The 22,629-nt window shown below is 40.0% G+C and overlaps 1 protein-coding gene across 1 annotated transcript in view; it reads right to left on the bottom strand.

The window, feature by feature from the left end:
• TOMM70 (translocase of outer mitochondrial membrane 70) overlaps positions 1–22,629 on the bottom strand; it is a 53,722-nt gene that overhangs the window by 8,030 nt on the left and 23,063 nt on the right. Inside the window, exons 3-7 of the mRNA XM_003418962.4 lie at positions 22,445–22,571; positions 20,821–20,930; positions 7,726–7,874; positions 4,938–5,148; positions 1,426–1,560 (exon numbers count right to left, since the gene is read on the bottom strand). Of these exons, the coding sequence (XP_003419010.1) occupies positions 1,426–1,560; positions 4,938–5,148; positions 7,726–7,874; positions 20,821–20,930; positions 22,445–22,571 (732 nt within the window). The remainder of the gene's footprint in view (positions 1–1,425; positions 1,561–4,937; positions 5,149–7,725; positions 7,875–20,820; positions 20,931–22,444; positions 22,572–22,629) is intronic.

Raw genomic sequence — 22,629 nt, 5'->3', positions numbered from 1 at the left:
AAGATTCTAAAACTTAAAACTGGTATCCAATTTTTTAAAAAGTACAATAAACCCACCATCTTTGCACTGCAATTCTGATCACTATGGGGCAGCTCTACTCCATCCTTAGGGTCGTTATGAGTTGGAATCAACTCAGTGGCAGTAGGTTTCATTTTATTTTTTCTATAAGCAAGAAACTCCTTCTAGAAAACTAAACATTTCTGTACTTTTCTAGTTTCAAAGCCTATTAGACATGAGATAGTTATCTTACTTAAGACATTACCACTAAGGATCCAAATGTCAAGAATTTTAAGATATTATACCGATACTTCTTAATTATCCTTCAGACAAATATATTCAGTAAAATTTCCCATTAAAAAGAACCTCAGCTTTTCTGAGTAGACAGACCGCCCATGTATCCCACCATAATGCATTCCAAGAAGCCATGATAATCAGGCAGGTTATAAAGTCAGGCTTCCCCAGGTAAGGCTGTAATTGGGAACTGTTCTTCATGATATATTTTTACTAAAAAAAAACGAGTATGTTTGTTACAAAACTCCATTCCTAGGACTGAGAAGATTTTTTGGGAGTTCTGTTTGGACAGTCCAGGGTAATATTTCTTTAGCAAGACGCTCATACATATCCTGCTATTGATTCTAGCATTCACATAAAATGCTCAGTAGATGTTACTTATGTTTTACTCATTAAAAACCTGAGTTAAAAACACCTGAAAAAAAACTTGAATGGAAAGCCAACATTTTTAGCCTTCTTTTCTCTTTCTTTATAAGTAAATACCAAAATTGTAAGGTAAAATGTTCAAGATGGGACTAAATAAAGGCCAACCCAGACTGTAAACCACTGTGACACTTCATGTACAGATACCAGAAGTGATACAAGGCAACTGCAAGAAATTCTCAAAAATGGTATCAAATTCCTGGACCCAGAGGCCAGAGCTCCAGCTAAGAGAAGGGGTTCACCTGCCCTAAAAGCGGTATCAAATTCCCAGACCCAGAGCTCACAGCTTCAGCTAAGAGAAGGGGTTCACCTGTCCTAAAATGGTATCAAATTCCCGGACCCAGAGGCCAGAGCTCCAGCTAAGAGAACGGGTTCACTGTCCTATAATGGTACCAAATTCCCAGACCCAGAGGCCAGAGCTCCAGCTAAGAGAATGGGTTCACCTGTCCTATAATGGTACCAAATTCCCAAACCCAGAGGCCAGAGCTCCAGCTAAGAGAACGAGCTCACCTGTCCTAAAATGGCATCAAATTCCCGGACCCAGAGGCCAGAGCTCCAGCTAAGAGAATGGGTTCACCTGTCCTAAAGTGGTATCAAATTCCTGGACCCAGAGGCCAGAGCTGCAGCTAAGAGAAGGGGCTCACCTGCCCTAAAGTGGTATCAAATTCCTGGACCCAGAGGCCAGAGCTCCAGCTAAGAGAGCGGGCTCACCTGTCCTCGGTGATGGTAAACATCAGCGTTCTGAGGATCAATGTCGGCAGCCATGTTAAAATCCTGAGTGGACAGCAAAGGCTCCTGCTGCTGCATGTACATGCTGCCTCTTTTGATGAGAGCATTTGCTCGAAGCTACACACCCAGAATGAGAAAAGACCCCTCATTACTTCTTTTTTCCAATTTAGTTTTTTTTGAATAACAGCTTTATTGAGATACAATTTACATACCATAAAGCTCAAACTTTTAAAATAAACAAGTGGTTTTTAGTATACTCACAAAATTGTGCACTGATCACCACTAATTCCAGAACATTCTCCCCATTCCAAAAAGAAACCCCATAGACATTAGCAATTACCTTGCATGCCCTCTCTCGCCGACTCCTGGCCCTGGAAACCACATCCTACTTTCAGTCTATGAATTTGTCTATTTTGGACCTTTTATGCAAGCAGAATCGTATATGACCTTTTGTGTCTGCTTTCTTTAACTTAATATTTTCTACGTTCATTCATGATGTTACATATATCAGAGCTTCATTCTTTCTGGCCAAATAATATCCCACTGTATAGATATATCACATTTTATTTATCCATTTATCTATCATTTGATGTTGACATTTAGGATGCTTCCACTTTTTGGCTATTATGAGTAATGCTGCTGTGAACATTCATTATACATTTCTGTGCTGACACGTATATACTGAATTCTCTTGAGTATATACCTAGGTGCAATTCTTGGGTCATATGTTAACTCTATGTATAACTCTTCAAGGAGCTGCCAAATTGTTTTCCAAAAGGGCTTCACCATTTTACGTTCTCATCAGCAACGTATGAGTGTTCCAGTTTCCCCACATCCTCACCAACACCTAACATTGAACATCTTTCCATGTTCTCGCCAACCATTTGTATACCTTCTTTGGAGAAATGTCTATTCAGGTTCTTTGTTCATTTTTTACTTGGGTCATTTGTCTTTTTATTATTGAGCCGTAAGAGCTCTTTATATATTCTGGGTGTATATGTGGTTTGCAAACAGTCTCTCCACTTCTGTGGGTTGTTTTTTCACTTTCTTGCTGGTGTCCTTTGAAGCACATTTTTAATTTTGAAGTCCAATTTATCTATTGTTTTTTGTTGTTGTTTCAACTTTTGGTGTCATACCTAAGGAACCCAACGCAAGCAAGGCCATAAAGATTTCCTCCTATGTTTTCTTCTCAGAGTTTTTAAGTTTCAGCTTTTACATTTAGGTCTCTGATACATTTTGAGTTAATTTTTGTACATGGTGTATGATAGGCACATTACTAACTTCCCGTTAAAAATAAAACTCCTTCTTGAGGCACATTTTTTTGTAGATGAATATTTATAAAAATTGGTTAGGCTGGACCTAGTAATGATTGTGAAATATTTTAATACTGTTTCCCTCATTAATTTACTTTTTATGAACCACTTGGTAAAGTGTAACCATTTGTATGGAATGATTTCATTAATGGGCGTGGTACATGCAACCATTTTTCATGTGTTTGAATGTCACTTGAGTAAAGTGGTACCTCACATTATACTATATAATAAAGTACATTTGTTGAAACATGAAAAAAGTAAAATAAAACTCATGATCACACAACAAAAAATGTGCTTCGTCTCCAAAATTTTGTTCATAGCAATACTACATATAAATGTCTTCCTTAATAAAACAAACAAGAATGCTCCCCACAGTTAGAACAAAAACACACAAGAACAGAGTATGGTGTTTGTAGTCATCTGGAAAATCAGCATAAAACATTAAATATATTACTAGAGTATCTTCAATCTGACAATATTATTTTGAAAGGAACTTTTAACAAATACCCAGGTTCAAATTACATTTGTTTACAAGATGCTAAAATAATTTGTTAACAAATACTTAGGCTTTGAAGACAACCTGTACATTCACCAAAATATCTGAATGATTCATTTGGAGATGGAAGAGGCTACAGAGTTCACTTAATTCAATGAGGAAACAGGCCACAGAAATGCTAACAAACTAGTAAGGAATATAACTGAGTGGTTAAGCTCACATAATTCAACAGACTGCCTAAATCTTCATTAGAAAAATAACTACATATACATTAAGAACACTTGGAAAACAGAAAGCTGTTCTAACCACGACAACTGCAAAACCTTTTCGTATATACATTTCAGATATCTCTAGAACCTGGGCTTTTTTCCTTCGTGTAATATAAAATCTTTCAGAATATATTATAAACATTTCTATTCTTATTAAAGTTTTTATAAGCTGGTACTACATATTGCAGGCTACTTACAGCCTTACCTATGTTGTTGTTAGGTGCCATCCAGTTGGTTCCAACTTAGGGCGACCCTGTGCCCAAAGAACGAAACAGTGCCTGGTCCTGTGCCACCCTCACGATCGCTGTTATGCCTGAACCCACTGTTGCAGCCACTGTGTCAATCCATCTCCTTGAAGGTCTTCCTCTTTTTTGCTGACCCTCTACTTTACCACGCATGATGTCCTTCTCCAGGGACTGATCCCTCCTGATAACATGTCCGAAGTATGTGAGATGTGGTCTTGCCATCCTTGCTTCTATGGAGCATTTGGTTGTATTTCTTCCAAGACAGATTTGTTCGTTCCTTTGGCAGTCCGTGGTATATTCAATATTCTTCGCCGACACCACAATTCAAAGGCTTCAATTCTTCTTTAGTCTTCCTTATTCATGGTCCAGCTCTCGCATGCGTGTGACGTGATTGAAAATACCATGGCTTGGGTCAGGTGCACCTTAGTCTTCAAGATGACATCTTTGCTTTTTAACAACTGAAAGAGGTCTTTTGCAGCAGATTTGCCCGATGCAATGTGTCGTTTGATTTCTTGACTACTGCTTCCATGGGTGTTGTCCCAAATAAAATCAACGCCTTGACAACTTCCATCTCTTTGCATTACTTGTAGCACTGCTGTATCACATTTACCATTACCCAAATATAGCCCAATACCAAATACAGCAGGCAGTGGCTAGGAAAAGAAGCTGGTGCTATCAGGTGCCATAGAAAAAAAAATCTGTTTTCATTTCCTAGCAAAACACAAATATCAGTGATATTTATGTTTCAGTTTCACTGCACCCACAGCCTTTTGGAGAATGACAACTGAATGCTGAACATTTTTGCAAACCACATCCAAAAACGTTTTTATGTACTCATTTTCACAGCCACACTCACTCGTACACGTTCACGCACACACCCACACTCATACACGTTCACGCACACACCCACACTCACTCATACACGTTCACGCACACACCCACACTCACTCATACACGTTCACGCACACACCCACACTCACTCATACACGTTCACGCACACACCCACACTCACTCATACACGTTCACGCACACACCCACACTCACTCATACACGTTCACGCACACACCCACACTCACTCATACACGTTCACGCACACACCCACACTCACTCATACACGTTCACGCACACACCCACACTCACTCATACTCGTTGACGCCATCTTGAAAGGTACCTTGACGTCCGCCCCCTTCAGGCTGATGACCTGGTCCAGGTCCGGCTTGGCCGCGCTGGCGTTGCCGACGAGCAGGTAGAAGGTGGCCCGCAGCAGCAACGCTTCCGCCCTGTGTCTGCCGCCTTCGGCATCTATTTCTTTTGAACATTCACTTATGATTTTATCATAGTTTTCTTCCTCCATGTACTGTTTGGCCTTTAAATACCCAGAACTGGAAATAAAAACAAACACAGGGAGCTACTTCTAAGAGGACTGAACTCTAAATTCTCCAGTTTTAAACTCTAAAACCGGAGTGCGCCTGATATACGTAGCTGCCCACTCTCCCTCCCCGGTTACCGGCCTGGGTGGAGCGGAGTCTGGGGCAGGTGAAGACCTCTGCTGCAGACCGAGGTTTCCTCGATGCCTTGGGGAGAAAGTTTTAACAAGGGAACAGCAGAGTCAGTGATGGAAACTGGGGTTCACATCTAGGCTCAGGTGTTCAGCTGCGTGAGAAGAGGAGCCCCTCAAACCAACAGACTGATCTGCTCCAGGAGTAAGAACCCTGCCTGATCCACCTTCGCGTCTGTGGCACACCAGCGGCCCTCAACAATTGTAGGATTGTTCAACGACTAACAGCAGAACAAAGAAGCAGGAAACAATCAGGCGGTAGGGTCACAGAAACAAGGGAGGAGGTGCGACCCAGCCGCGCCTTGTAAAGATCCCTCGGGCTCTGTTGTGGAGCATGGCCTATAAGGGACCACGAATGGAAGGGGGAAGTGTCTCCACGGCTCTCATAAGGAAGGTTTATCAGTTCTTGTCTCACCTAAAAGAACAGACCTAGGATGCACCAAACAAGCAAATTTAAAGGAAGTCTCTTCCATCAAATAGGACTTTAAAAAACACTCTTCTCTATTTTTTACATAATTATGAGCACATTATCACATCTTATTCTTCCAGGATGATGACTTTTATTGGGATACTTGTAGAAGGGATATGTTTATGATGGATAGAAATTTAGACTAGATGACCTTTAAGTGGTCTTCTAAATATAAGGCATTATAATTTAAAGCACACTGTCTCACTTCAGTTGTTATACCCTGAGTGGAAAAAACTGGCAAGTAACTTAAGGGAAAAGTTATGTTGGTCAAAATCTTATACCCTGCACCAGCCTTTCCTATAATTACATTCTGACGTTCCCTGCACCCTAGTTTTGTTCCTGAGGTCGCAGGATGAGAAAATAAAAGCAGTTATTAAATCAGACTGGAGGTAATCATAGTTCCTAGCTATCGAGAGCATAAAAAAGAAAAGCCAGTGCCGTTGAGTCGAATCGAGAGCATAAGTGCTGGGTATTTGCATACATATTCTCTAACCTCACAATACCCTGTAAGGTAAGTATTGTTACCCCTATTTTAAAGATGATGACACTAAGGCTCAGACAAAAATGGAATTAAAAAACTTTGGTCCAATCCAGTTAGTATTCTGGTGAGAGGTAGCTATGTCGTGCCACTTCTCAGTATGTTGTTGTTGTTCGTTGCCTTCAAATAGATTTTTAGACTCATGGTGATCCCTTTTAGAATAATGGTATTAACTATGTTACAGTTTTTCTGGGATGAGGACTATTTATTTCCTAACCAGAAGAGGAAATTACTGACATTACTGTCACAAAAGCTATGACATCTTAAATATTTACTTCCCAACTACAATGTTCTGAAAGATTATGTATCAACTGAGTATATTTTAGCATCTTGGCACAATTACACATAGCATCCTTAACTAAAAGATGGCCAATGATGGAAGAAAGTTGGGAGATAGAGCAATCAAAAGCAATTCATTTCCCCAAATCCTCCAATAAGCTACGGATGCAAAACCAGTTACGCTTTGCTATAGGAACAATATTGTCCTATCTTCCAAATTCATGAAAAATAGTCATGTTGGTAATAATATTGTACCATCTTTTAAACAGAGCTAACTTTAACAGCCAAGCACAAGTATGGCTACATATAAATGGGTAAGCGGGCTGGATGGTTTATATTACATTACATCACTTGATCACTGCAGCTATAAACACAGCATCTGTACTTTGGTTTCAGCTCTCTACAGGACCAAACACAAGAAGCCCAAAGACTATCATTTTTCAAGGCAAACGGAAAAAACCTTGAAGAAATTCACTCTTTTGAGCATGCCTAAGCACATCTGACAGTTTATAAATTAAAACTTCCCTCCACTAAAACACTGGGACGTTAAGCTACACAATAATTTTCAACTCAATGCCACTTATTCAAATGCAGTTAACAACTTGACTCGCTAGGAAGGAGTCCTCTTGAAAACAGCAATGTAGGACTATTAAAGCAGGGCAGGCTTGGCTGTAAAGCTTAAAGCCAGCAAAGAAGTAACTCTGAAGTTCTAACAGACACATGCTAGAAAGTATTTTTATTAATATCATACATATAGGGTTGTTGTGAGTCCGAATCGACTCAGTGGCAATGGGTTTGGTTTTTGTTTTTTTCGTATACTCCGGGTTTGCTGTTGCTAGGTACCATCGCCTCGGACTCAGCAAGCCCACGTGACAGAGCAGAGCTGCCCCATCACAAGGTTTTCTTTCTTTAGAGCAGCAGATCGCCTGGTCTTTCTCCTGTGGAGCCACTGGATGGGTTCAAACCGGCAGCCTTTCCGTTAGCAGCCCAGTGCGCAACCTTTCTTTTTCTTTTTTTTTTTTTAGAGATGATTCAGAGGCCACTTGGGCTCTAGGGGAATTTCATGGTAGCAAAAAAACAGAACATTAAGCTGACATCATGCTTGACATACTTACTTTTCTTTCACTTCCAGAGCCTCCCCTTCTTTGTCTTTATCTTCATCAGACTTCTCTCCTTTAAGTGTGGGCTGAGAAATGATGTCATCCGTGAAAGAACTGAAGTAAGATTTGATAAACTGTGGAGATGGCATCAGAGGTTCACGATTCTGAAATTTAATCCCACGTAACAATGTGAAAACGAGAAAACACTAACCAAAGCAACAGGTACATTTGTACAACACTTAAAATAACTATTGCTATAAAACCTGAAATCTCATTTTGAAGTAAGTGAAGACTATTAAACTCCAAGCCATAGGACAAGAGATAGTGGAAATGGTGAAGCTGCCAGTCTTAGCTGTTCCAAGCAGGTTTTAAATGAGAACCTTTCTTCTCTCCGAAGATATAAAATACCAAGAACTCTTAGAATCACTATCAAAAGTAAAATAAGGCAAAATCTGCAATGCAGGAGGCAAATAACTACATCATTGAACTATCTCCTTCTCCTGGTCTATCCTAGAGGATTAGCATCTCAATTTACCACTCAAGATCACGTCTTAAAGAGATGCTGAAAGTGCTAAGGCCATTACCACAGACTTAAATCTGTCCTCCAGTCTTACTGAGAAGACTGCATTTGAAGATACCCATTACAGGTAAGCACCATTGAATATCAGACTGAAATTACATTTCCTGTTTTAATTATTTCTTTTTGGCATGGTGACCTGACTCGTAGTATTTTGTTTCTCCTTAAGTAGCACAATTAGGATGATAAGAGTTTTAAAGGAAGAGGGAATAACAGCCATAGGGCTCTCATGATACATTTTGGATCCTTTACTACAAAGTTCAACCCAAAGAGTTAATAAAAATATGGCATATAAAATTGTATGTATACAGCATAACCCTGATACCAAAGCCAGGCAAAGACACCACAAAAAAAGAAAACTACAGGCCATTATTTCTCATGAATACAGATGCAAAAATTCTCAACAAAATTCTAGGCAACAGAATTCAGGATCACAAAAAAAAAAACCACCACCAGAATCAAGTGAAATTCACACCAGATATGCAAGGACGGTTCAACATGAGAATATCAATGCAATCCACAAAATAATCACATGGTCATCTCAATTGACACAGAAAAGGCATTCGATAAAAACTCCAACATCCATTCCTGATAAAAAAAAATCTCCATGAAACAGGAATAGAAGGGAAATTCCTCAACACAATAAAGAACATCTCTATAAAAGCAAGGAGCCCTGCTGGTACACTGGTTAAGAGCTCAGCTGCTAACCAAAAAGTCGGCAGTTCGAATCCACCACAGCTACTTCTTGGAAACACTGTGGGGCAGTTCTACTCTGTCCTCTAGGATCGCTAAGAGTTGGAACTGACATAACAACAATGAGAATGGAATAAGAAAGGATGCCCCTCATCACCACTCCTATTTAACATTGTGCTGGAAGACCCAGCTACAGCAATAACCCAAGAAAGAGAAAGGTTATTGTTGTTAGGTGCCATTGAGTGGCTTCCAACTCGTAGTGGCCCTACGTACCACAGAACGAAACACTGCCCGCTCCTGCACCACCCTTAGCCATCGACTGGCTTCCACCTCACAGTGACCCTACGTACCACAGAACGAAACACTGCCCGCTCCTGCACCACCCTTAGCCATCGACTGGCTTCCACCTCACAGTGACCCTATGTACCACAGAACGAAACACTGCCCACTCCTGCACCACCCTTAGCCATCGAGTGGCTTCCACCTCGCAGTGACCCTACGTACCACAGAAAGAAACACTGCCCGCTCCTGCACCACCCTTAGTCATCGAGTGGCTTCCACCTCGCAGTGACCCTACGTACCACAGAACGAAACACTGCCCGCTCCTGCACCACCCTTAGCCATCGACTGGCTTCCACCTCTTCCACCTCACAGTGACCCTATGTACCACAGAACGAAACACTGCCCGCTCCTGCACCACCCTTAGCCATCGAGTGGCTTCCACCTCACAGTGACCCTATGTACCACAGAACGAAACACTGCCCGCTCCTGCACCACCCTTACGCTTGCTATGCTTGAGCCACTGTTGCAGCCACTGCATCAGTCCACCTCGTTGAAGGTCTTCCTCTTTTCTGCTGATCCTGTACTTTACCAAGTATGATGTCCTTCTCCAGAGACTGATCCCTCCTGACAACATGTCCAAAGTATGTAAGACGCAGTCCCACAATCCTTGCTTTTAGGGAGCATTCTGGTTGTACTTCTTCCAAGACAGATTTGTTCGTTCTTTTGGCAGTCCATGGTATATTCTTCACCAACACAACTCAAAGGCGTCAACTGTTCTTCAGTCTTCTTTATTCATTGTCCAGCTTTCACATGCATATGAAGCGAAAGAAAACACCATGGCTTGGGTCAGGTGCACCTTAGTCTTCAAGGCGACATCCTTGCTTTTCAACACTTTAAAGAGGTCTTTTGCAGCAGATTTGCCCAATGCAATGCATCTTTTGATTTTTTGGTTGCTGCCTCCATGGGTGTTGATTGTGGATCCAAGTAAAATGAAATCCTTGACAACTTCAATTTTTTCTCCCTTCATCATGATGTTGCTTATTGGTCCAGTTGTAAGGATTTTTGTTGTCTTTATGTTGAGGTGTAATCCATTCAAAAGGCTGTAGTCTTTGATCTTCATCAGTAAGTGCTTCAAGTCTTTACTTGCAGCAAGCAAGGTTGTGTCATCTGCATAACGTGGGTTGTTAATAACTCTTCCTCCAGTCCTAATGCCCCGTTCCTCTTCATACGGTCCAGCTTCTCAGATTATTTGCTCAGCATACACAGTGAATACATATGGTGAAAGGATACAACTCTGACATACACCTTTCCTGACTTTAAGCCATACAGTATCCCCTTGTTCTGTCCGAAAAACTGCCTCTTGATCCAAGTACAGATTCCTCATGAACACAATTAAGTGTTCCAGAATTCCCATTCTCCACAATGTTGTCCATAATTTGTTATGATCCACACAGTCAAATGTATTAGCAGAGTCAATAAAACACAGGGAAACATCGTTCTGGTATGTTCTTTCAGCCAGTATCCATCTGACATCAGCAATGATAGATCTCCCTGGTTCTGTACCCTCTGCCTAAATCCAGCTTGAATTTTTGGCAGTTCCCTATTGATACACTGCTGCGTCGGCTTTTGAATGATCTTCAGCAAAATTTTGCTTGCATGTGATATTGATATTGTTTGATAATTTCCACATTCGGTTGGATCGTCTTTCTTGGGAATAGGCATAAATATGGATCTCTTTCAGTCGGTTGGACAGATAGCTGTCTTCCAAATTTCTTGGCAAAGGTCAGCGAGCACTTCCAGCACTGCATCTGTTTGTTGAAACATCTCAGTTGGTATTCCGTCAATTTCCAGAGCCTTGTTTTTCACCAATACCTTCAGTGTAGCTTGGATTTCTTCCTTCAGCACCATCAATTCCTGATCATATGTGACCTCCTGAAATGGTTGTACATTGACCAATTCTTTTTGGTACAGTGACTATGTATGCCTTCCATCTTCTTTGGATGCTTCCTGGGTTGTTTAATATTTTTTCCTGTAGAATCCTTCAGTATTTGAACTAGAGGTTCGAAATTTTTTTCAGTTCTTTCAGCCTGAGAAATACTGAGCATGTTCTTCCCTTTTGGTTTTGCATATATCATCATAATACTTTGTCTTCTCAAGCCACCCTTTGAAATCTTCTGTTCAGCTCTTTTACTTCATCATTTTTACCTTTTGCTTTAGCTACTCAACGTTTAAGAGCAAGTTTCAGACATTCATTTAGGTCTTTTCTTTCTCTCTTGTCTTTTTAATGGCCTCTTGTTTTCTTCATGTATGATGTCCTTGATGCCATTCTACAATTCATCTGGTCTTCGGTCATTGTGTTCAACACGTCAAATCTATTCTTTATTGTTAATCTCCTGAATTTCTGATTGCTGTCTCTCTATGGATTCTTGCAGCTTATTAAATTTTTCATTATGTTCTTGAAGAACATTTTTAACTTCAACTGTTTTATCTGTGTGTTCCTTGGCTTGTTCTACGTATTGCCTGATCTCCTTCCTTACGTCTTGAAGAGTTCTGTATATTAATTTTTTGAATTCTGCATCCAGTAATTCCAAGGTGGCACCTTCATCCAGAAGATCCTTTGATTCTCTGTTTTGAGAGCTTGTTGAAGTGATCATGGTCTGTGTCTTTACGTTATTTGATATTGACTGTTGTCTCCGACCCATCTGTAAGTTATTGTATAAGTTTATTTTATCTTTGCTTACCGTATCCTAGTTTCTTGCTTTGTTTTGTTTTGATATGCCCAAATGGATTGCTTGAGTGATCTAGCTTGATTATTTTCACCTTTGGGGTTCTGACGCCCTGTCACCAGATGGCTAGAGCTGTTATCAGGTATGTGAGCTTATGAGTCCATTCACTTTTCTTGTGTGGATTCAGCTCAGGTGTCTAGGTAGCTGGTCATCAAGTGTGTGGTACAGGCTCTGTCCTACAGTCTTAGATGGACAGGGGTGTTTGGTGTAGGTACCGGTATCTGGTTGCAGCAGGGGGTCAAGCTATGAGCAAGGGCAAGGGGCTAAGAATCATCCCCCAAGTTATCTCTGAGGAAAGCGCGTCCCTGTTCCCTAGAGTGTACAGGCGGGTGGGTTCTGCAGATGGACTATGGGCATCCGATGCTTTTGGTTGTAAGGACTGGGAGGTACCAGTTACCCTTGGACCCCTGTCGCGGATGGCTGCGTGACCTGAGTGGAACCACCAGTCCTTAGGCCCCTGATGTGGGCAGGTGAGGACCCTAATTAATAGGCCAAGCCATGTCAAATATCAAACACCCACCTCTCCACAGCACAGCTTAAACGGTCGCAGTCTGCCAGCAAGGGCCTATTCTCCTGAAATAGACCTACACAGGTCCATGCAGGGGAGAAAGGTATTCAAAGTCCACACACCATTTATGCCTGGACAGGGGCCACTTCTGTTCTGATCTCCCCAGGTTAGTGGAGCTGACAAATTATCTCTTCCCCCTGTTGTGAATTTATTCCTTCTCCAAGGCTGGGAGGATGGCTCCAGGTCCTCAACAGGGCCTATCTCAGGCCCAGGGAAATGAACAGCCACTGAAGCCGACTTGGAGGCGGGCAGCGTGGTAAAACATATGCCAAGTACTTAGCTTTTGCCGAGAGCGCCATTCTTCTCTGGCTCTGGAGGTATGAGTAGGCTGTGTGGCTGGCTGCTTCTCCCTGAGAAAACTATGGCTAAATGCTACCACCAGCCCGTCACAGCCGCTTCTGGGAATGGTGCCTGAGGGATCCCAGCGATTCAGGCCCAGCAACTCCTCTCCACTTCTGAACGGTCTCTCTCTCCCCCGGCCACTCAGTCCATTTTCTAACTTTGCCTTTGATGTTCAGGGCTCCTAGCTTGTCATAAATATAATCATTTCATTTGATTTTTCGGGTCTTTGTTGTAAGAGGGATCGCCAGAAGCATCTGTCTTTTCTGCCATCTTGGCCCCACCTCAAATCTATTCTATAGATGGTCTCAAAATTCAGGTGGGATATACTCAAGGCCATACTTTGACTCTTGTGGACTTGTTCTAATTTTCTTCAGTTTCAACTTGAACTTGCATATGAGTAATTGATGGTCTGATCTGCAGTCAGCCCCTGGTCTTGTTCTAACTGATAATATTGAGCTTTTGCAACATCTCTTTCCACAGGGTAGTCGATTTGATTCCTGTGTATTCCTTCTGGCAAGGTCCATGTGTATAGTTGCCATTTATGTTGGTGAAAAAAGGTATATGCAATGAAGAAGTCACTGGTCTTGAAAAATTCAATCATGCGATCTCTGACATTGTTTCTGTTACCAAGGCCGTATTTTCCAACTAGTAATCCTTCTTTATTTCCAACTTTTGCATGCCAATTACCAGTAATTATCAGTGCATCCTGATTGCATGTATGATCAATTTCAGAGGGGAGAAACTGGTAGAAATCTTTAGCCTTAGTGGTTGGTACGTAAGTTTGATTAAGTCGTATTAACCGGTATTCCTTATGGGCATATGGATATTATCCTATCACTGACAGTGCTGTACTTCAGGACAGATCTTGAAATAGTCTTTTTGATGATGAACGCAAGGCCATTCTTCTCAAGCTGTCGTTCCCAGCACAGTAGGCCATACGACTGTCCAATTCAAAATGACCAATACCAGCCCATTTCAGCTCACTAATGCCTAGGATATCGATGTTTATGCGTTCCATTTCATTTTTGTTGATTTCCAATTTCCCTAGATTCATGCTTCATACATTCCAGGTTCTGATTACTAATGGATGTTTGTAGGTGTTTCTTCTCATTTTGAGAAACATAAACATAGGACATCTAAATTGGAAAGGAAGAAGTAAAACTACCTGTACTCACAGATGGTATGATCCCATACCTAGAGGGCCCCAAAGATTCCACAACAAAACTGCTGGAACTAACAGATTCAGCAGAGTAGCAGGATGCAAGATCAACATACAAAAATCAGCTGGAGTCCTATACACCAACAAAGAGAACTTCGAAAAGAAAATCAGGAAGATAATACCATTTATAACCCAGTAGCCTTAAAAAGATAAAATAATTAGGAATAAATATAACCAGGGGCGTAAAAGACTTATACAATGAAAACTACAAAACATTATTGCAAGAAACCAAAGGTGACCTACATAAATGGAAAAACATACCATGCTTATGGATAGGAAGATCCAACGTTGTGAAAATGTCAGTTCTACCCAAAGCAAACTACAGATGTAATGCAATCCTGATCCAAATACCAACAGCATTCTTCAATGAGATGGAAAAAGTACTTACCAGCTTTAAATGGAAAGGAAAGAGGCCCCAATTAAGCAAAACATTATTGAAGAAAAGGAACAAGTAGGAGGCTTCACACTATTTGATCTCAGAACTTACTGTACAGCCACAGTAGTCAAAACAGCCTAGTATTGGTACAACGACAGACACATTGACCAATGGAACAGAGTCGAGAACCGAGATGTAAATCCATTTACCTATGATGAGCTGATTTTTGACAAAGTACCGAAGTCCATTAAATGGGGAAAGGACAGACTTTTTAACAAATGGTGCTGGAAAAACTGAATGTCCATCTATTAAAAAATGAACCAGGACCCATACTTCACACCATACACAAAAACTAACTCAAAATGCATCAAAGACCTAAACATAAAACCTAAAACTATAAAAATCATGGAAGAAAAGGTAGAGACAACACTAGAGGCTCTAATACATGGCATAAAGGGAATACAAACCATAACTAACAATGCACAAACACCAGAAGATAAACTAGATAACTGGGAGCTCCTAAAATTTAAACACCTGGGCTCATCAAAAGACTTCACCAAAAGAATAAAAAGAGAACCTACAGACTGGAAAAAATTTTTTTGCTATGACATATCCAACAAGAGTCCAATCTCTATAATTTACAGAATACTTCAACACCTCAATAACAAAAGATAAATAATATCATCTCACCCCAACATTACTGGCACTAATCAAAAAAGCAGAAAATAAAAAATGCTGGAGAGGTTATGGGGAGACTGCAACTCTTATGCACTGTTGATGGGAATGTAAAATGGTAAAACCACTATGGAAAATGATATGGCGCTTCCTTTAAAAAGTAGAAATAGAAATACTACACGATCCAGAAATCCCACTCCTAGGAATATATTCTAGACAAATAACAGCTGTCACATAAATAGACATATGCACACCCATGTTCACTGCAGCATTATTCACAATAGCAAAAAAGATGGAAACAACCTAAGTGCCCATCAACAGATAAACAAATATGGAATACTACGCAAGGATAAAGAACAGTGATGAACCTGCAAAATACCTCACCACAAGGATGGATCTAGAGGGCATCATACTGACAGAAATAAGTCAATCACAAAAGGATAAATATTGTATGAGATCACTATTAAAAAAAATCAAGTAAAGGTTTACACGCAGGAAAAAAACACTCTTTGATGGTTAAGAGGGAGAGAAGGGGTGGGAAGGGGAAATTACTAACTAGATAATAGACAAGCGTTAACTTTGGTGAAGGGAAAGACCACACACAATACAGGGGAAGTCTGTACAACTTGACCAAGGCAGTCATAGAAGCTTCCTAGACACATCCAAACACCTTGAAGAACTGAGTTACTGGGGCTGAGGGCTAGGGATCATGGTCTCAGGGGACATCTGGGTCAACTGGCCTAGTTCCTAGTTTATAAAGAAAACATTCTGCCTCCTACTTGGGTGAGTAGTGTCTGGGGTCTTAAAAGCCTACGAGTGGCCATCTAAGATACATTTATTGGTCCCATTATGCTAGGAGCAAAGGAGAAGGAAGAAAACCAAAGACTCCAAGAAAATATTAGTCCAAAGGACTAATGGAGCACATGAGCCACAGCCTCCACCAGCCTGAGCCTGGAAGAACTAGATGGCACCCAGCTACCACCACCAACCACTCAACAGGGATCACAACACAGGGTTTCTGCCATAGCAGGAGGAAAATGTAGAACAAAATTCAAATTCACACAGAAAAAGACCAGACTTACTGCTCTGACACAAACTTGAGGAGCCCTTGAAACTATGGCCCCCAACACCCTGCTAACTCAGAACTGAAGCCACTCCCTAAGTCCACCTTGCAGCCAAAGATTAGACAGGCCTATAAATGAGTAACATATGTGAGGAATGTGCTTCTTAGTTCAATCAAGTATATGAGACTAAATGAGCAACACCTACCCAAAAGCAAAGACAAGAGGTCAAGAAGGGAGAGGAAAATTGGATGAATGGACAGGAAGAACCCAGGGTGTAAAGGGACTAGGGGAGATTGCTGACACATTGCAGGTATTGCAACCAACATCACAAAATAATTTGTGTGTAAATTTTTGAATAAGAAACTGATTTGTGCTGTGACCTTTCACCTAAACACAATAAAACTGAAAAAATAAAATTGTATATATAACAAATGTCCTTACCGTGACTTTGGTAGATTTAATGTTTCCATATTTGACGGAGGAAAAAAAGGAATCTAGCTTGGTAAGTAAATGATTTAATGTTTTATTGTATTTTTGGTGAAAGTGTAGAGAGCAAAACAAGTTCCCATTCAATACTTTCTAGACATATTGTTCAGTGACATTGACAGCATTCTTCACATTGTGTCAACATTCTCATTATTTTCATTCTAGTTGTTCCATTCCCGCTGCCCCTGACATTCTCGTTTATGCTTTACAGTAATTGTTAACCATTTGGTCTCATATAGATGATTTCTTAAAGGTGAGCAGTACACAAACGTGATATTTATTATTTTATAAGCTAACTTGCTTTTCAGTTAAAAGGTGGCTTCAGGGGATAGATTCGGTTCCCAGTTTAAAGACTATCTCAGGGCAGTTGTCTTGGAGATTCCTCCAGTGTCAATGGGTTCAGTAAGTGTAAATTTTTAAGAATTTGAGGTTCTGTTCCACGTTTTTATCCCTTTCTATCAGGACCCACCTATTGTGACTGTGATCAGAACGTTTGGTACTGGTAGCAGGGTACCATCCAGTTCTTCTGGTCTCAAGGTAGATGAGGCTGGTTCATGGAGACAGTGAAGCCTACATTTTGGTTCCTTCTCTGAGTAAATGATTTAATCTAAGAGTGGGACAGAAAACTGAAGAAGAAATCTAAGGGAAAACCCCATACTTATCTTAGTGCTCTCTCTGGAGAGAGACTTAGTTACTCCTAATTTTAAGATTATACAAATAAATATTTTAAATCAAATGGCCACCCCCTATACAAGCTACGTGGGCAAGGGCCTGGCTTCCTCTTTGGGGTACTTTCGACAGTATGGATGGCTGTTCTCAGGTATCATCTGGACAGTTTCTAATGCAACTCGTATACAGTGTGAGGGCTTCTGATACACCATGCTTCTGCTCTCTCTCTGGCTCCTGGAAAGAGATGGGACAGCCTACACACAATTGGGTGCTTACTCCAAAGAGCAGAACCAGACAGGGCAGGACAAGAACTGACAGCTGAGAGTTAAGCACCAAGCTTCATGAGCAGACAACTACATGAAGTCTAAGCTTCCATAATCAAATAAATCAGTCATACATTTTAGCACCGCATGAGTATTGTTATGCTATGTGGTAATTAGGCGTAAAAAGCAAGCAGTCAGAATCTGTATTTATCAAACCAAATCAAGTATTTCTTTTTCTCACTTTGCTAGTTTTCTGATATCTGTAAGGAGTATCACAATAAATTTTCCCCACCTCCATATACAATTTAATCCCTTCGTAACCTTTGTTTTGTTTAAAAAGTTACATCTGGGGTGCAGGGCACTAAGTTAATCCTATTCCTCACTTCCTGGCACACTGACCACTGAATCCTTAGACTGTGCAAGGTTCCTCTCATTTTATTCTGTTTTATATTTTTCCCCTTCTTCCCCTCTCACTGCCTTCCCTCTCCACAGGTTCCTTCTCTAATGTATTTGATGTATGTTAGTAAATATGTGGGAAACCTCGTAAAACATAAAGTATGATTTTCTGTGTTTTTAATTTTCATGACTGGCATTGTATTAAAAATCATTTTCTGTTTCCAAAAAAAAAAAAAAGGCCACCCATAAGTGACAAATATGCTCAACTTTAGTATTTCACTAAAGATAATAAATAGGAATGTATGTTGGTGATTATTTACCACTTTAGGAAAAAGCATAAACTAGAAATTTAAACAGCACTCACTTGAAGCTGGGTAAATCATTAATGTCTTTTCGTTTCCCATTTCAGCTTAGAAATGAAGCCATCGCCTCCCTGCCTTCCACACAGGGATACAAATTTAAAATGAAAACAAAATGTTACAAGTAGCAGACTTAACTACCGGAGCAGTCGGATACAAATTCTAGCTCTGCCACTCATTAGCTATGTAACTTTATGCATAACATCATTACCCCTCTACTCTCAGTTTCCCCATTTCTAAATGGTAGTAAAAATGTTAACCATACTTACCTTACAGGGTTGATGTAAATAACAAAATGATAACGTGAAAAGTATTCTGTGATATACAAAGGCATGTAGAAAAAATTATAAAATACATGGTGACTATGATTTGGGACCTTCGTAAACATATATGGTCTTATATTTTCTTACCACTTTGCAAACTCGTCAGTCTAATGACTCAACAATAAATCAGCTACCATCAAGTTCATTCTAACTCAGGGCAACCCGGTGTGTGTCAAAAGAGAACTGTGCTCCATAGCCGATTTTCTGAAAGTAGACCACTAGACCTTTCTTCTAAGGTGCCTCTGTGTGGATGTGAATCTCCAGTCTTTCAACTAGCAGCTGGTATGTTAACTGTCTGCACCACCCATAACATTACATAAATACACAAGAAAACTAGGCCCTTCTGAAGTTCAATTTTTGAGTCTAGCACTATGTTTAACAAAGTGTTTTTAGGGATCACCAATCATATGAGATGCTCATGGGAATTTAAAAAAAAGGGCTCCAAAAAAGGAACCGCTATAGCTGTATACCTCCTGGAGGTTTGGTCAACAACACATCTTAGTCCATTGAAGTCCTGCAGTAAAGAAACCTGTTTAACTCAGCTAATACTCACAGATGTAAAATAAAAACTACAGCCCACTCATTAAAATGAATTTAAAAGTTAAAGAAAAAAACAATTGCCTTGATATTACTGAAACTTAGCAGAGAATCTCCAGCGACATCTGTTGTTGTTGTGTGCCACTGAGTCCATCCTGACTCACGGCGATCCCATGTGACAGAGCAGACTTGCTCCATAGGGTTTTCTAGGCTGTTATCTTTATAGAAGCAGATTGCCAGGCCTTTCTCCTGTGGAGCCACTGGGGGGGTTTGAACCTCCAAACTTTCGGTTAGCAGCTGAGAACTTAACTGTTATACCATCAGGGTTCCTTCCAGTGATGCCTAGCCTACTCCCGTAACATGCTACTTATATCTCTCCTTGGACACTTAATTGTATCACACTTTTTACAGTTATTAACTGTAAGTTATTTGTAGTTATTAACTATCTCTCTCACTAAATTCTAACTCTCTAAGGGCAAGGACCATGTCTGTGTACCTGCTCCCCTAAAATGCATACCACGGAACCTTGTTCAATAAATGTTGAATTAAACCATCTATTGGAACTAACTCCTTAAACCTCAATATAAAAAAAAACAAAAATCTTCACAACTGGACCAATAAGCAACATTGTGATAAACGAAGAAAAGACAAAAGTTGCCAAGGATTTCATTTTACTTGGATCCACAATCAACGCCCAAGGAAAGAGCAGTCAAGAAATCAAATGACGCATTGCATTGGGCAAATCTGCTGCAAAAGAACTCTTTAAAAGTGCTCAAAAGCAAGATGTCACTAGGTGTGCCTGACACAAGTCAAGGTGTTTTCAGTCATCTCAAATGCATGTGAAAGCTGGACAATGAAAACGGAAGACCAGAGAAGAATTGACGCCTCTGAATTAGGGTGCTGGCGAAGAATGCTGAACATACCATAGGCTGCCAGGAGAAAGTGCACATCTGTCTTGGAAGAAGTACAGCCAGAGTGCTCCTTAGAAGCAAGTGTTTTGTTCTGTTGTACACAGGGTCGCTGTGAGTCGGAATTGACTCGACAGCACCTAACAACAGAACCAATTCCTATTTATATAGTGTATCTTTAAAAACCTTATGATATAGAACAGGGGCCAACAAATTTTTTCTCTTAAGGGCCAGGTGGTAAATATTTCAGGCTTTGAGGACCATATGAAGACCGTGTGGCTGACTTCCCCTAAAACTTTATTCATAAAAACAGGTAGCAGGTGCATTTGGCCCATGGACCATACTTTGGTGACACCTAATGTCAATAAATTCTTCCAATATTCTCCAGATACAGCACTGGACACAGCCTACACTCTTATGGAAAAAAGGCAAGTCACAAAAGCCCATTATTAGAGGACAAAGAAATATAATCCAGTTCTAATTTCAGTTCTTACTGTCACCACTATGGCCAGGTTTATGCGGTATAATTTAGAAATGAAATGACCCTTTAAAATGTACATTCCATTATCCAACTCAGATTAATTTACCTTGTATTTCTCTTTGGCTTTCTCTTTGCCGAGAAGTTTAAGAACTTTATCAGCTAACAGCATGCTTTGTTGGTTTTGGAACCCTTCTAATATACAGACAGCAGTCACATCTAGAAATGATGGAAAAAAACAGGAGTAATAGGAAATTATTGTAAAGATTATTCGTAGCATCAAATGGGCACAATGTGACCACAGAAAGCCCCTGGTATTAAATTCATGGCCTAATGTGGCAAACAACTTCACTGCCAATAAACTGATTCCTTAGTACCTTGATTTCATATACTCTGCAACCAAGCTCAAAGCTTAGACAGTTACTCCACTTCTCTGGAATTCACTTTCCTCGTCTGTGCAATGAAGGGCTATACTTGATGACTTCTGATGCTCCTCACTGCTCTAATAGTCTCCAAATGGCAAACAAATAAGGAATCCAGGAATATGCAGTGAGTGCAGGCTGATGAACACAGTGTGGCTCTCTCATGTCTGGTCTTTTCTACAGGCCCCAGAGCTATTCCTTGCCTCCAAAGCCATCTAAACCATCGTCCTACAGCCCTCTCAAATAAATCTGCCTTAAAATGCCATTTTCATCTGGTTACGCCACAGCTCAAAATATAGTGGTTTGAAATTTCAAAGATTAGCGGTCCCTTAACCTCTCCACCTTTCATTCAAAGTACTCAAACAACATCAATGTCTTTTCCCATCCCATTTCTCCTATCAAAAATTCCATTCAACTTCCTTTCTACAAATTATTATCTGTCAGTAACTTCGAAACCTGGCTCAAAATTCAGGATTTCCTTTTCCAAATCACCCCTTCTACCCACTACCAAGTAGGTGACACCACAAAACCTCAATTTTTCTGAAGTGGTCTTTAAGTCATACTCATTTTGCAACACAGATCTTTTTTTAAAGGAGCTTTTTCCTTTAAAAAAATGTTATTTTTGAAAGCAGTAATTATGGTTACATCTTACGTTTATTGATGCTCAAATTTAAATTTGTAGTGGAAGCACTTTTAGACTGTAGAAATTACATTCTGGTTTAGCTTCACATCGTTAAGTACATTAACCTACAGTAAGGTACTTAAAAGTCAGTGGCTTATATACTAACTACAGTTTTCGCAGCAGATATGGCCAATCAGAAGCTGCAGAATGTTTATAGCACTTACCGAGAATGACAAATTCACTTTGATGCTTGTACCATATAAAACTATGTTTGAGAATACCCAGGGTGAAAAAACACATGTTTTCCTTAATGATACATCTTAAAGTTACTTTGTATTTATACAGGATATTAACTGATAATAATGTAGAATCTAAGAAACATCACTGGCTAAAAGTTCTTTTTGGATTTTCTTATTCATGGAATTACACTAATGCTCATTAAATTCCAAGTTTAAAATGTGTGGTATATAAATTCCAAATATTAATTGGAATATTAATTCCACAGAAGGAACAAAGACAATACTTAAATATCAGCAATCTCAATTTAAACCGGAAAACAAAGTCTCCATTGGAGAAGAGTCTAACACTTAAATATAATCGATTACTCACAAGGCAGAGATTCATATAAATTTACCAATCACTACAAAGCCTTTGGTAATTTTTATATGTAAACATAAAAATACCCTCACCTTCTAAACATTCCTTCTTATTGTCTAGCTTCTCGTGGGCTTTTGCACGTCTGAAGAGTGCCTTCACATATTTGGGATTAAGTTCAACAGCTTTTGTACAATCTTGTGCCACTTCTTTCCATTTTTGCTGTAATTGAAAGTATTTAAAAAAAAAAAAAAAAGTCATACTAAAGGAAGAGCTGTTT

Source organism: Loxodonta africana, chromosome 20 (genome assembly GCF_030014295.1).
Source record: "Loxodonta africana isolate mLoxAfr1 chromosome 20, mLoxAfr1.hap2, whole genome shotgun sequence".
In the NCBI taxonomy this organism is placed as follows: Eukaryota; Metazoa; Chordata; class Mammalia; order Proboscidea; family Elephantidae; genus Loxodonta; species Loxodonta africana.
Note: the sequence above shows the minus strand (reverse complement) of the source record. Positions and strands in the feature narration are given on the sequence as shown.